General features: G+C 39.6%; 3 protein-coding genes across 3 annotated transcripts in view; all 3 read left to right on the top strand.

Moving 5' to 3' along the window:
* Nucleotides 1-390: 390 nt before the first annotated feature.
* Nucleotides 391-5,535, top strand: pex11g (peroxisomal biogenesis factor 11 gamma). The gene is made up of 5 exons (XM_049588330.1): nt 391-590; nt 2,507-2,704; nt 3,354-3,532; nt 3,996-4,064; nt 4,165-5,535. Exons 1-5 carry the CDS (start codon nt 528-530, stop codon nt 4,376-4,378), a joined length of 723 nt encoding a protein of 240 aa, XP_049444287.1. The 5' UTR covers nt 391-527; the 3' UTR covers nt 4,379-5,535.
* Nucleotides 5,536-5,747: 212 nt separating this feature from the next.
* Nucleotides 5,748-15,120, top strand: si:ch73-40i7.5 (amyloid-beta A4 precursor protein-binding family A member 3). Its single transcript, XM_049588329.1, has 11 exons — nt 5,748-6,030; nt 7,153-8,149; nt 8,574-8,598; nt 8,727-8,872; nt 9,265-9,351; nt 10,812-11,000; nt 11,769-11,948; nt 12,538-12,750; nt 13,534-13,653; nt 13,791-13,931; nt 14,049-15,120. Exons 2-11 carry the CDS (start codon nt 7,166-7,168, stop codon nt 14,118-14,120), a joined length of 2,157 nt encoding a protein of 718 aa, XP_049444286.1. The 5' UTR covers nt 5,748-6,030; nt 7,153-7,165; the 3' UTR covers nt 14,121-15,120.
* A 264-nt stretch (nt 15,121-15,384) lies between these two features.
* Nucleotides 15,385-16,117, top strand: part of abca7 (ATP-binding cassette, sub-family A (ABC1), member 7) — a 31,496-nt gene continuing 30,763 nt past the window's right edge. Inside the window, exon 1 of the mRNA XM_049587684.1 lies at nt 15,385-15,485. The gene's annotated coding sequence lies outside the window, so the exon portion shown is untranslated. The remainder of the gene's footprint in view (nt 15,486-16,117) is intronic.

Genomic DNA, 16,117 nt, shown 5'->3' with positions numbered 1-16,117 from the left:
GAATGTTTTTACAGTGTGGTATTTCTATTTTTATTTAAATAAAAGATCTAAATACATCTTCCACCTCTGTATTATAGGCTACCTAACCTTCTGGGAGAAAAACACCACAGCAAAGCAATCGAAGAATATATAAAGATCTTTCACAGCCTGAGGAAACAGATTTTATTTGTACTTAATATTAATTCGTAAACTAAAACTTTAATGTAAAGCTGCAGAAAACATTATGTTCTATAATATTTTTACTGTATTCAATGAAATTGATACATAGGCTATGATTGTTGAAGCAGAAACTCAGTTGCCCGAACAGAGGAGGGCAGCAACACACCGTCGTGAGAGGATGTTTGAATCGGTGATCGACTAGTTGAGTCTATCTGTACACTTCCTGTTTCAAAGTCCAGCTGATAACTGCAAAGGAGATGTTGTGCAGGAGCTTCATATTTAAGTGTTTATTTATCGTGTAGTGTCTTTGTGAGAGTGTTTGAGCAGCGTGCAGACAGACAGACAGACAGACAGAGAGACAGACAGACATGCAGCCGTCTGTGGAGTCTCTGGTCAGACTGCTGGAGTCTTACAGAGGAAGAGATAAAGTTGTAAGTAACTCATGTTGTTTAATATTGAACTGATGAGGGGTGCACGTGAACACATCACCGGTATCCTCTCCAGTAGGTGATAGTTCACTGGTTTTATATTAGTCTCGTTTTATATTCCATCCATTCAACCTCAGGGTGTTTGAAACGAAAGCAGAATCTAACCACAGTAGCCTGCACATTAGGAGTGCTTTTTGCAGCCTACTCTTTTGTGTGTCATTTTGCTGTGTGACATATGTTAAGATAAAATAAGCCTTAATAGAGAGAAATTCGATTGTTGCAGTAGCACAATTACAGAAATCAAATGAATAGATAAAGTAAAAAAAAAAAAAAAGAAATAATAATAGGCTATGTGGTTAAAAAACAATAACGACTGAGGGAAAAACTGAAACGAGCAAAATTGACAGATGTGTGATTAACAGCAGCAGAGTCAACAAGTCTATGTCAACAGGGTACACAAGACTAATATATGATATGATTAGGTAATGATACTTAGTGTTTGTCCATACAAAAATAGAACTATAATAAAACAGTGTAAAATGTAATAAAACAGTACAACATATTGACATAATATAGCTCGGGATTTGAGACGTAGTATAAGGTGAAATGGTATGTTACATAGTATTGTACAATATTATAATGTAGAATACATGGATATAATGTTATACAATCAATAATAAATTTGATATGATTTATAACAAGATATATTTCCAAGATAATATTGGCATATATTGGATATTAGATATATCAGTATCAGTTATCAGTCAAATGAGTTGTTAGATATCGGCGTGTCGGTTATCTGCAAAAAATCCAATATCGTGCATCCCTATCAGAAATGTTGAAATACTACGTTAATACCCTTAATAGTCTGTTAATCACTAGGCATTCAGGAGGATATTAATCTGCATTTGCTCTAATAATCATTAATTAATCAGTCATTTGGGTCATTTTTCATTCTCTGGTTTCAGCTTTTCATTAATCCTAGAGTCTGGAAAGTTGTGGCCATTTTCCATTAGGGCTGCAACGAATAGTCGACTTATCAGTGACTAATTGACTATTAAAATAATCGATGACTATTTTAGTAGTCGACTAATCGGTTTGAGTCATTTCTCATAGAAAAGTACTATAAAAAATACCCTCAAAATTCTCTTATTGCAGCTTCTTACATTCAGATATTGGCAGCTTTACACACTCTTCCATGACAGTGGGTTAAAACCCTTCGGCGTGAGTACAAAACAAGACATTACATGACATAGTTTTGGGTTTGGGAGAGACGGGCCGACATTTTTCAACATTTTAACACATTTTTTGATGAAGTGATTAGTCAACTTCGATTAGTCGACTAATCACTTTATCGAAAAATGTGTTAAAATGAAATAATCGACAGATTAGTCTACAGTGAAAATAATCGTTAGTTGCAGCCCTATTTTCCATATTTTCTGACATATTATTGACCAAACAAGTGGCTGAGAAAATGATCAGCAGATTAATCATTACTCAAATTAAAATAACATTGCACCCATTGTACATGGTTGTTGATAAGTGCTTTATGGTCCAGATGCTCCACAGCTGTTCCTGGGGGTTCTTGTTGGCAAAGCCTTTTCTCAAAGCCCAACAGCTTAAACTGTTCTCATTAGTGGCTTATATCTGATCTATAAAGGATTAGTAAATGATCTATTAACTTTATTAAAGCCATTAGTCATATAACATATAAACCATTCATAAAGGGTGGAGTATTAGACAGTTGTTCTTTTTAAATCAAAGCCTGAAAATAAGTGAAAATTGTCTTACAAAATATATAAAGAAGAGATCAGCTGTCACAACATCCTTGGCAATAAAGCTTCTTATTTAAACACTCTTGTCATTAAAAAGTGATTCTGACATTACCCAGAGTTTTCCTCCTCTGTTTGTCCCTTCAGATCCGTACGTGCTGTTATGGCTCACAGCTGGTCGGAGGAGTTCTCTCCCGGAAGGCAGAAACAGACATGTCATCCCAGCGGCTCGGGCAACGTCTGCTGCTGTTTTCTGCTCAGCTCAGTCACTGCAGGACAGTGCTGAGGCTGTTTGATGATCTGTCCATGCTGGCTTACTCCCACAGCTACGGGTTTGGAGGCGGGGTGAGCAACACAACAACACTCTGCTCCATCCTATTTTCATTCTTTATTATTTAGCCAGGGAGGGATTGATTAGCTTCTATTACACTAGATGGTTAATTTAATTGTCTTTTTGGAAATTTTAAAGAATATAAAAGGGTTCTCTGTTCGTGTTCCGCACAAAATGGGCATCTGCTATTGTACTGGATAGTAGGTAAGCAAGTAAGGGAACTTTATTTATAAAACACTTTTCAGTTACAAGTTACAAGGTGCTATGCAGTGCAAACCATAGAAAGTACACAGCAGTCAAACACACAAATTATAACAACAATAAAAACTATACAGAAAACAAACAGCCATAACTGTTTCAAAATAAAACACTGACTATTTTGTTCCCATGAAGCTTTGACAGTGGTTGTGTTTGCTAAGACTCAGGATACACTGTTGATTATTTTCTTTGTTAAAATGGCACGATGCTCACATTTTACCTATCAGTACTGAGTAGATGTTAATTTATGAGTACAACATGGACAATTTTTTTTAAAAAACACATCATTAGTTACCTTTTCTGTGAAAACAATACTGATCTTGCAAACGATGATGTGAAACATAAACACACAGTTTCACCCTGTAATATGCAGCATTAATGCACATGGCATCATGTCTCCCAAAGGAGGAGGACGCAGCTGTGCGCTGGATCTCGGTGCTGACCAACATGGCCGACCAGCTGTACTACCCCTGTGAACACATCGCCTGGGCCGCTGACGCCGAGCTCATCAAAGTCAAGTCTGACAAGTGGTGGCTGTTCAGCACGGTGCTGTGGGGGACTTCACTGCTGCTGGGAATACTCAGGTCTGAGGTCGTCTGTACACACACGTTAAATCAAATCTGACGGAAAACACTGATTTAAAATTAAAATGCCAGAAAGACAAGTGTCACTTACATGCTGATTCAAATTAATACTTAATTACTGCACTGAATATAAGGATAAGGCTGGAAAAAGTCCACCATGTTGTTCTACAGTAGCCCAGAAGGGACAATCCATACACTGGCTCTACATAGGGACATTTGCGTTCATCCAAGCATTTACACGCTTGTCACATAGGAGAAGTTTTTGTTCTGCAACCTCACTGCTAGGTGCTGATAAATCATGTACACTGGATCTTGACTTGCAAAATGCTGATCATGTTAACAGAATAATTTGTAAGATTGAGCCTTGACTTAGTCACCTGCTTTACTTGCTGAATTTGGAGCAAATGGCCATGAAGCACAGTCAGTCTGAGCTGAAGTGTGATGTGAATCTTTTGCTCCTCAGATCGCTCCGTGTTCTGCTGCTACTGAAGAAGAAGCTGAGGAAATGTGAAAGGGATGGAGAAGGCAACAGGTGTTGTATCTACAGTTTCCTTTCAAGTGTTTACTCTCTTTGCCATCAGTCTAGAGGAAGAGAAAATGTTCTGATGAACAGCTGTGTTTTTCTCCTGCAGTCACTCTCAGCTCCGCAGACAGATGCGAGGGGAGGCCCTCTCCATCCTCAGCAGCATGGCTGACCTCAGTAACGCCATTCACTGGATGCCGCCCGGCTTCCTGTGGGCAGGACGATTCCCTGACTGGCTGGTGGGGCTGATGGGCACCATCTCATCTCTGATTGGTTTGATTCAGATGAATGCCGGAGATAGTGATGAGACAAACAGCACATAGTCTTCACCTCACAGTGAGGAGTAGCTTAGGTGAATGAACGATGTGAACTGGTAGAAAATGCTGAATGAAAGGATGAGCGGCAGAAATTTACTGTGATCAGACTTCAGTCGGACTGTCGGTGGAGTTTAATGTGTATTTTGAACTGAAAATGTCTGAAAAAGATAAAATCATCTTGACCTAATACTAGTAGAGTTGTAGCTAATCATCCAAGTGCTTCATCAGATGTGACTGGAAGCCTCTTGATCTTCAGTTCAGTCCATCATCGAACAGTTTGCGGAGAGACTTGATGATGAGATTAATCAATCAAATGTACCTTTACTGAACTCGTCTTTCTCAGTAGCAACACAATCACACAAATTGAATTTATTTTCAACTTGTGTTGCTACATGCAGATGAAAGTATTTACATAGCATTTTAGCATGGTGTAGGGTTTCTTCAGAAAGCAGTATTTGGTCAGCATCACAACTAAGTCCTAATGACATTGTAGTTAACTGGGGGCAGCTCCTGGATAAATCAACTTATTAAGCACATTAAGTACCTCCTACTTACTCTACAGGGACAGCAGTGGTTGCGTTTAGAAATTAAAGCTGTGTGGATACAATGAGATTGTGGGAAGAGTGGTAAATTGTTGCCTTATGTGCATACACACTCCATACACCTAATGTTCAATCGTACATTCTTTTTTCTACAGTGCAGATTCATAAATAGTGGATTAGTCATTTCACTTTTTTTGTGATTTTTACAAGTGGGTTAGTTGGATCACTTAAGTAAGAATTAGATTTCTGTCACATCATCTTTAAAAGGACCAACTTAAATGTTGTAATATCCTCAAGCTACGGCACAGTAACTGTAGTTATGAATAAGCTCCTCTGGCGTTGAAATGAGCTTATTTGTGTTTGAGAATCAGTAGAAAACAGCCCACAGTTACACTAATAAGGTTTTATATGGAAACAGTCTGTCACTGGTGAAACGAGACGGAAGCTGCCTGGAGTCAAATGTTATTTCAATTATGTAAACTAATTTTTTAAATAAATTGAGTTGTCTATGCTCTGTTGGATCGTTTTGTGGGTGTTTGATTGAGCAGGTCTGAAAGGCTCAACATGACGTGTGCAACCGTTGCCTTCAAGTGCTGACGGACAGATCCGGATTGAGAAAACGGGTAGAGCAAATTATACATTGAGTGGTTGCATTTGTATTAAAATAAATAAACATGCTCCATGTTTGTATTTTCGATTTTTTTAGTAACTCGGTATATGATAAAGATCTGTAAATAAAGTTTGCTGTTAAGTCATGCGTTTAGGTGCACAGAAGAGAAAGTAGAAACCAAGATACTGATGAGAAATCGGAAGCTACAACCGTACGTGAACGCAGCTTAGCAACAGAGTCTGAATAAAGTAAACGCTGTCGACTCGACAGCAGCAGCAACAATGACAAGAAAACTGTATTTTTTATCGTGACTGCTTTTCACTCTTGACTCATGTGAGCCTGCTACATTCACCGAGGCTGTCGTTGTTAGTATGACGAATAAAACAAAGCCAAAGTTTTGGAAAAGACTCAAATCTCAAACCACGTCAACTCATCTGTCGTGGCTCCCAGAGGAGTCTCTGTGTGTGTGTGGGCACAAAGGAACCGAGAAAGACCTCAAATATCAGGTGAGAGCTGATTTATTCACCTTTTAAACCACATTATTTTACCACACAAATAACATATCTTGCGAGTTAGCCCCTGTTGGGATGCTGCGGTTTGTAATTAGCTATCTAGTTAGCATTGAGCTACTGATGGCTAACTTTAGAAAGCAAAACTGAGCTGAAACTTAATGTTATCTGACTCATATTAAAATTGAAACGTTATTCAAGTTCCTGCTGTTTTATTAGTTCACAGATACCGTTAGTTTTCTTAACAGCCAGCCCTCATTACTTTGCCCTACTATGTTCTGCCTTACAGCTATGAGCAAATTCCAGTTCCCATTAACATTTCCTCTATTTTATGTTTTGCTGTTATTTCCAAGCACGTGATAAAGGTCGATATATGACAGTTTTTCGGAATAACAGGCAACTCTTTAAACTGCTAAAGCAACATCCACTTCATTGTTATAAGCAGTGATCTTATTTGTACTATGCGTCTGTTATTTTGGGCTCTCGGGATTTTTCGTCTCTGAAACAACATGACTGCATACTTGTGAGCCTGTATGGTTTGTATAATTAAATGTGGATCACATATATATGCCGAATTTACCAGAAAACCTGCCCGATTGAGAAAGTTACGTTTTAATGTTTTTGGAAGAGAATTTTATATTTGCAAATTCAGAGTACATTGTAAAATTGCAGATTTTTGAATGAGGTTTGATTCGCTCTATCTCATGCACAGGGAACATACGTCACCTTTTCCTCCAGGTAGTTTATTTTACAGTGTATTAATATATATGTACTGGCAACTGAATTACCTGCATTGAAATCTTTCATAGATAAAAGGGGTCTGAAGTTGTGTGTTAACAAAGGGTCTATTTGATGGTTACACATATTGTACACGCTGTCCTTGTACTTTGAGCTCTAGACTGCTTTCTCTATCTTGATGGTCATGGTGTTACATGATTGTAATTAAGATAGTGCTGGCTTAACTCATGGCATCTACTAGCACTAAGGGCATTAGTGAGACAATTGCAATTGCAGTTTGGTTCACAACAATTAGTTTTTTTTTATGTTTTATGACAGTAGTTGGAGACTAAGTGAACCCATTTCCAGATGACCTCTTAAATCAAACTTTTCCTCTGACAGGCTTTCTTTCAAAATGAACTCAGACGTCTGCCCCGCTGATCAGTCTGACTCCTTGTGCCCTGCAACTGTTCCTGTTGATGGAGCCTCTGAGGTTAGCAGACAGACTGTGGCAGCTCCGCCAGGTTCAGAGGTGGAGGATGTGGACTCCTTCAACCTGATCGAGCCTCCTCCATTAGACTGGAGGTCAGACTCTTCCAGTGAGGTGGGCTCAGCGGATGATCTGGATGACCCCAGCTTCCCTGTCTCCATTGACAGTCTGGACAAGAGCAGTCCAAGCGTGAGTGACACTGTGGCTCCACTTGACATGAACCAGCAGGAGCTTGTAGGAAGAATTGCAGAGCCAGTCCACAATATTGAAGTGGAATTGGAAGGAGAGGATGAAGTAGTTGAGGACGAGGAAAAGGTGAGGGGTGAGGACTTGAAGGATGTTGGGGAATACCAGGAGCAGGAGGAGGTTACCTTAAGTGATGTGGAGAATAGGGTCGATGAGGAGGAGGCTGCCAACAGGAGAGCAGGTGATGAAGACCACAGCCGCATCCACACACTGCTCAGCCAGCTGCAGCTCATGGGGGAAGAGCCTCATCCCAACCGCCAGACACCACCTCACCTCGCCCAGCATCAGTACCCCAGCCTGTCTGAGCTGGAAGCGTGTGCTCCCTCTCTAATAGCAGACGACAGCACTGAAACCACGGGGCTGCTGTTCTCTGAAAGCCACCAGAGAGACCTGCTGGGGCTGCTGCAGTTCACAGAGATCACAGCACCGAGTCCCCCCTGTCTGCCCCGCAGAGGGGACATGGACGCTGTAGTGTCTGTTTCCTACAGCCAGGAGGACGCTCAAAGGTTCTGGGGGCATTATGGGAATGGTCAACAGCAGAGGCACAGAGAGGACTCCCTCGCCTCGCTGCCTGATGATGAGTATCCTGAGCCAGTGTGGATGAAGATGGGCGAGGAGCCTCCGGAGGTAGAGGAGGCTGCTGCGGACAGCGAGCAAGTTGAGGTACTATTATTATATCCACCTTAAGAAGTATAAATAAATTCCAAGTTAGTTATGTTAAGACTGAATTATTAATTTTCCCAATTCCTCATGTAACTTACAGACGTTTCAAACTACTTGTTGTGATGTATGCTTATTTGTCTGTGTGATTTCAGCTTAAAGGAGCGCCACAAAAATTTAAATCAAAGTAGAATTATTGCATTTGTGGAGGTTTCATCAATGATGACATTTAATTGTCGGCTGTAATTTCTGTTTTGACTGAAACTGATGAGATTCTGTGACCCAGTACCAAACTCCCTTTAAAGGTTGTTGCGTTTTGTGAGTTGTTGAGTGGTTAGGATTAAGATTTAGGGGCTGGGTCATGGATTCATGCACCATGCACCTCAGTCTTGACAGTTCATTAATTTCTGTTCTGCTGTTGTTGCAGAGTGATCATCCTACATATAAAGATGGTGAGACACTCCAGCTCTCTTCTTTGGTTTTATAAAGATTAGCTGGATTTTTTTTTTTTTGTTTCACATGTCATTTAAAAGAAATGAGGCCATGTCTTTGTGTATGCTGATGTGTTTTTCTCTTTCAGTGCCTGGTCCGTGTGACCCTGAAGACCTGTTGGATGGAGTGATATTTGGTGCAAAGTATCTGGGCTCCACTCAGATCAAATCAGAGAAGAACCCATCTACAAACGCCCGTATGACGCAGGCTCAGGAGGCTGTGGACCGCATCAAGGTGAACTCAACTAAGAGATGCTCACAGTGGACACGGAAACACAGCAGTGCCATGTTGCTGGATCAGGGTTACCTTGGACACATAGATCAGACTAGCTGAACCAACAACGGCAAAAAAAACCTCCTCGGCAGACGCCAGCTGTGATGTCTGTTAATGTTTTTTTTATTTTTCTCTTAACTTTTTTTTTTTATTGCTTATTGGTCTTAAATTTCATTCCTAGTGGCATTACATAGATCTTAAAAAGTTTTAAATCTACTTTGCCTTAAGCTATAGGAACCAAGGTTTGTTCTAGTGAAGGATTTTTGACATATAAATTTTTTTTCTATCATTGCATTAGCTGGATTTATTTTAATATTGTCATCAGGATATCAGTGAGACTGTGTTTGTTTCAGGCTCCAGAGGGAGAGTCGCAGCCAATGACAGAGGTGGATCTGTTCATCTCCACGCAGCGAATCAAAGTTCTCACTGCTGACACACAGGTGTGTTTTTCTAAATGCTCAGACAAAGTCGTATGAATGAAATTTACCTCATAGCTTTGAATTTCTTTTTCTAAATTTGGGGGGATTTTTTGGACCACATTATTGTCTTCATTGTAAGGACCTGAAGTTTTGCTCTCAGCTAGAAAACGTTTTCAGTATTAGTCTCTACTAACACTTGGAAAGGAGTCACAGTGGCTTTCAGGTTGTGGAATGGATCTCAGTTATCCAGATAACATGATTATAATAGTGTGAACAGGTAGGTTACAGCTATGTACAGATTTTGAATTAAAATCTTTTAGCGTCAAATAAAATTCATAGCCATATTTTAGTTCATTCAGGAATATGTGTGGGTATTTTCACTGGGATGCCTTAGTCAACAACGTGCAATTGGAGGAGTTATAGAATTAATATGCCAAGATATGTCAGAACCAAGCCCTGCTTAGATATCTGCAGCTGCCCAAAATAAACAATGGACACACATTGTTTTTCCCAACTTGGTGTTCTGCCTGCTCCCTCATCTCATCATGTCTGTGAGTTAAATAACTAAAATGTAATTCATTCAGGATTTTATAAAAGCATGCATTAGTGAACTTCTCTTTTTTGAGGCAGCAAGTTTCACCCTCAAGCTGAGCTCTGGCAGCAGGAATCCTTAATATAGAACTGAATGGTGATTTAATACGAGAGCTCTGCAGTAATGTTGCAGTTATAGTAGAGTCTATTTTCTCCACCACTATGTGGTTGAATTGTCAGGGGAGGCAAAGTGGGTCATCTACTGTCAGCTCCCACTTTGTGTGGCAGGCCAATGCACCATAATTGTGGAATATGGATGTTTGAAAACCTTTTCTTTTTTTTTTCTTTCTTTTTTTTCAATTTTTCAACACTGGTTTCAGTTTTAAATTACAAATAATATTATTGACTGTTTGACCCACTTAGTTTTGATACTTTATTTTTTAAATGTCATACTGTGACCTTGACTTTTGCAATACAACTTGTATTCAGACGGAGAGTTGCCTGAATTTTAGTGAAGTTATTTGTGAGTTTGTTTGCAGAAGTCTTTCTTTAATTATTCTCCTTGTTCTTGCATTAAAGAAAACTTCTCAGAATTAAAAGATTAATGAAATATAATGGCCGCTCAACAGCAACATTTCCAGTAAAAGAAAATCACATAATCATTCTCGCAGTTTTTTTTCATCAGTGCAGTTCCTTTTGTCATTTTTTGGAAATTAAATTGTCCTTGAATGTCTCACCAAGGAGAATTTTGTAAGTGGCTTGCAAGTAGCATGCCAGGCAATTAAGGCTTAACACAAAAAGAGAAAACAATAAGGTGGAGCAGGGTTCTTTGTTCTGGATTTCTGAAACAAGTTTCAAGTCTCTGCAAGTGCAAACCAGACCTTCCTGTCTTGTCTCTGTTTCTAATATTATACAATTATATAACGCCCTCATGTCTCGTTTCCTCTCAGGAAGCCATGATGGATCACGCTCTGCAGATGATCTCGTACATCGCAGACATTGGTGACATCGTGGTCCTGATGGCACGCAGGAAACGTAAAGGACAGGATGGCGACCCAGCTGCTAACTCTTCCTCTTCATCCTCCTCGGGGTCTCAGAAGAAGTGCTTAATGATCTGTCATGTCTTCTCCTCTGACGATGTAAGTTAGTCAATTGAAGAGTCATTTTATTAGATTTTTTAAAAAGTGTTTCCTGCTCTGCCATTATGATCTACTTTGTGGCCCCAACTTCATCATATCCATTCCCACATTACCCACAAACAGGCCGACCAGTCAAGACATTGTCTCGGTCCACTGGGGTGTCTTTTTATCCCCTCAGTTCTGCATCTCAGATCAAATGTGCTGTTTTCGGCTGGACAACAGTTTCAGCTTCAGCTTGGCCTGGTTTACTTCCCCCAGACAGCCAGTGAGTTCTCCTGAATGTAAAAACGCTCTGGCTGTCGTCCCAGTTTCCCACTGTTGGCAAGACTGAATAGGGGGAGGAAGGGTTTCTTTTTAGAAACGAATTAGCTGTGGGATACTGAAGGCCATGAGGCCACTGTGTCTACTGCTATAGTATTCCCAACTTAACTCTTTTTTTTTTTTTATATGAACAGCTTTATTTGAAATGAGATTTACATTGGGCAGGGGAATGGCTAAATGAGACAAATAACAGATGAAGGAGTAAAAAATAGATCACCTTTTATAGGACACTAGGAACCCTTTCCAGACTAGAGGCTCTATTTTTTGTTGCTTTAGTCTCAGGGTGTGACATATGTTTTGGATGCACTGTTTAGTGTTTTGCAAATGAACTCATTTGCTTTCATGTATTCATGTGACAGTGGAGAGTAAAAGAGTGAAGGAACAAATTTATTTAACAAATTGAAACCTGAGTCAAATCTCTTTCCTCCGTCCTGTCTCTCCATCCAGGCTCAGGTCATCGCCCAGGCTATCGGTCAGGCATTCGGAGTAGCCTACCAGCAGTTTCTTCAGGCCAGCGGCATCAAGGCCAGTGACCTGAGGCCTGGCGAGTACAGTGACTACCTGGAAAGTCAGGAGCTCTACAACGGAGACCTGGCGCACTTCTCTGACTCTCAGAACATCCGAGATGTAAGCAGAGTGATTGGGGTTAAACACAAATAACCGTTGTTCTGTAATCTTAACATGATTCATATATAGCTATCTCTTGTAGAAGGTGGTCATTAATATATATCATTAAAATGTACAGTGCACATGTAAGAAGAGTCATATGAGGTGTATTGGTTGAATGTATCATTTCAATCATTAATCACTGATGCGGAATTGATGCTACTCCTGCCCTAACTTTTGTCTCTCGCCTTCATTTCATGTCACCTAATCTCGTTTCTTATCTGTAATCTATTCTGAGGATGCACACCATACACTGTGGTGATTATAAATGTCCTTGGTTCAGTTCTGGCCAGAGACCTTTGTTGCTTTCTTGTTAATTTTCCTTCTCTGTCTCTTGTCTACTTTCAAATGAAGGCATAAAAATGCTCCCCAAAACACAAGGAAATGTCGTTTCTTCTTCATGTAGGGCAGCTGCTGAAGTCAGATTGGATTTATATATTACAATGTTTTTTACTTATGACCCTGAACACTTGTAGAATGTAGATAATTTTAGGGGAATCACTGGTTAACCACATGAAAACATTGTCATCTCTGTGATTCTGTGGTTCAGGTAACCATCACCAAGGCTGCTGGAGAGATCTTGGGTCTGGCGGTGGTGGAGTCTGGCTGGGGCTCCATCCTGCCCACAGTGGTGGTGGCCAACCTCCTTCACGGAGGTCCTGCCGAGCGCAGCGGCGAGCTCAGCATCGGGGACCGCATCATGTCTGTCAACAGCACCAGTCTGGTGGGTCTGCCCATCGCCACCTGCCAGAACATCATCCGGGTAAGAGGGGCACACAGGGTACAAACTTACAGTCATAGTAATTGTATTTTTATATCAACAATAATAAAAGTGTTGTTATTATTATGCTGGAATATCAGAATTCTACACTACATTCAAGTGAACATGCCTTCTTCACAGCAATTGCAAAGTCCTTAGCATTCACTAGGTGGCACTGTGTTTCCATGCAGTGTGCGTTTACATGTACCAACATTGATTTGATAGTGGATTCAAATATTAATTTGGGTTTGAAGGGCCAGTATCAGAAGTCATCCAGTAGTGTATAACCAGTATGTTTGCGCTTATATTTAATATTTCTAGAGTTTAAAGAGTTTTCATAATGTTAAGGTACCTGTCATGGACCTTTATGATGCCAACAGCCCTGCACTGAATATAATATTGTGAAGTGTATAATGTTCAGCATTTTGAGACTGTGTGAGTTCAATGGTTATTCAGAGACAGCATTTAATCTTGCTGCATTATATTGCATGACTTTATAAACAAGATTTCACAAGATGGAAAACATCAAAAGCAATTTTTGAGGAACAAAAGTTTTTACAGACTGCCCAAGACTAGAGACGACAAGTGTTTGCAGACCTTTTAAGTTACGAATGCAGTACACATAACCTGGATAAAGACTAACATTAAACACGTAATTGGTCAGTTACATCATGTTTGCAATGAAAATAGTATTTCCAGTTAGGTTTACCAGAGTTGTTTTATTAAGCTGTGGTCAGACATGAGCATTCAGAAAATTTTGTAATTTACATTTTGTTTCTATTTCAGGACTTAAAAAGCCAAAAGCATGTGAAACTCAGTATCGTCCACTGTCCGCCGGTCACCATGGCGATTATCAGGAGGCCAGATCCCAAGTTTCAGCTGGGCTTCAGTGTGGAGGACGGCATTGTAAGTCCATATTCTTATGTTCTGTGTGTCACTATAAAGTCCAGTTTGGATTCAGGCTTGTCTCACCTTCACAGTTGTTTTTGTATTTTCTGCAGCTCTTTGACAAAATAAACTTCCCTCTGTCTTCCTGGATGTAGATTTGCAGTCTGATGCGGGGCGGTATAGCAGAGAGAGGAGGCATTCGTGTTGGTCATCGCATTATTGAAATCAACGGGCAGAGTGTCGTCGCCACACCGCACGACAAGATCATCCAGATCCTGACCAATGCTGTCGGAGAGGTGAAAAATGATGAAATACTTTGATTCTCAATTACATAGATATTCCACTCAGTTTATTGTGAAGTGACTATAGCATATTCTCTCAATTTACATTTTGATTGTTCTTCCTCTGTGCAGATTCACTTGAAGACCATGCCAGCGTCAACATATCGACTCCTAACAGGACAAGAGCAGCCAGTGTTCCTTTGAGCACTTTCTGCTGCATCAAGGACAAAAATACTGCACAGTGTTCAAGCTACATGAACTTTTGCCAAACCAAGAAAATATTATGCAATTGATCACACAGCACATCATGGCTGTTGTCACATCACTGAATACAACAAACTAGTCTAGCTATATATTTTAAAGGTGTAAAGCACGTTGGAGTATTGTGAAAGCATATTTTAAAGTGACAGGGATAGATGGTAGTGCTCAATTTATATTTATCTATTTAACAATGCAGGCAGTAGCTGAGATGCAATAATCGATAAACGGAATATATTTTGACTCGACTAACTTTTACATGGTGGTGAATGGTGTTGAGAATATTTTAGAGTGTTTGGTCTTCCAGCCCGGTGTGTTGCCAGTGTGCCTCAGCTGAACGCGCTTTGCAAAGGAAACCTTATTGAATCAGGACAAAGAGTCTGCGTATTTCATTGTGACGTACTTCCAGTCCCTCACGTACACATGCATATCAACAAGTGTCTGCCACGCGCTTCAGAGTAGACTATTTAGTCCAGTTCATTCATACATGCTTCCCTAACGGTGCCTGACAGGAAGCAGATCATGCACAATTAAAGGTAATTGCCTTATTTCATAGAGAGATGCATATATTTTTAAGAACTTGCTGTTTTGGATGTTCATTAAAATGATCTGTAAGATATCTTCTTGATGTTATTTATTGAGAGTCAGTGGTTGATGAATAAGTTTCAGATGCAAGGTTTTTTGTTTTTCATTTTAAAACATTTACATGCCCATTAACACCTGAGTTAGAGCTACTGTATATTTAAATTTGGACTTGTTTTTGCAATATATGTAGTTGAAAAAATATATCAAATTGATAATAGCACAGGTCTTGTAAGAGAATCTATGTAATAATTGCAAATGTAATGCTATTAATTAATATCCTTACTGCTTTTTTATTAGTTTTAATTAAGGATTCAATGTCATCACATGCTACTTGTGCTAATAAAGTAATGCCTTTTATTTATCTGATTATTATTATTATTATTATTATTATTATTATTATTATTAGATGCAGCTCTTGTTATCTGAGGCTCCGTGAACATGACAGATTTTAATAACATGCACATAACACAGCTCTGCCAGTGCCTGGCCAATCAGCTGTCTTCTGTTGCCAAAACATAGACAAGAGCCAATCAAATTCTTCACCGGCTTCCGTGACTCCACCCTAATAGCAGCTTCGGCCAATCAGCGTCGCATGTGGGCGGGACTTTGTTTAGCTCACACCTGCCGTTACAAACATTGGGGAAATGGAGTGTCAATGACAAGCTGCCGGGCGTTGGTGTGTCCGAAACGCGGAAAGGAGGTTCTTATCATCTTTTTTACGGAAAGGTATTTATGAAGAACAGTTTAAGGAGTCTTGGGAGCTCATTACGTTTTAGTTATTGTTTTCTTAAAGGTAATTTATCGCTGTGAAACCTGGCAGGAAGCTGTATCCGAATAATGTTAGCTAAGAGTTTTCATCTTCTCCGTAGCTTAGTGTTAGCTAGGTTATTTCTTTAGCTAACTTAGTAGCAATGGACGAGTTTAACTGTGAAGTCAAATGGTATAAGTAGTATCGTTAATTAGTCAAATCATTTTACTTGTGTTCTTGTACTTTACATTTTTTATGAATAGGTTGCTCCCCACATGAAACGCTGACATGCCTAGCGTTAGTTTGTACCGGTGGTTCATTTTATATTATTTAAGATGTAGTGTCACCATACAGCTTTGAAAAAGGAAAAACTTAAATGACATGATCAAAACAGGAAGAGAAAGGGTTATGTTGTTAAAGAAAATACAGTGGCTACAATACCTGAATTATATACCTGTACTGACACCTGCAATTCATTGAAATATAATTAAAATAATAATTGAAAAATAACTTTAAGGTTGCAGATGTCTTCTTTAGAGTAGCAAAGGAAATGAGCTTGGCCATTGCTTTCTAACCTGGCCCAAATCACGAGCCAGGTCTCCAGATTATT

This window comes from Epinephelus fuscoguttatus, linkage group LG10 (assembly GCF_011397635.1).
Source record: "Epinephelus fuscoguttatus linkage group LG10, E.fuscoguttatus.final_Chr_v1".
NCBI lineage: Eukaryota > Metazoa > Chordata > Actinopteri > Perciformes > Serranidae > Epinephelus > Epinephelus fuscoguttatus.
The sequence above is the reverse complement of the archived record's forward strand: the minus strand, read 5'-3'. Positions and strand labels throughout refer to the sequence as shown.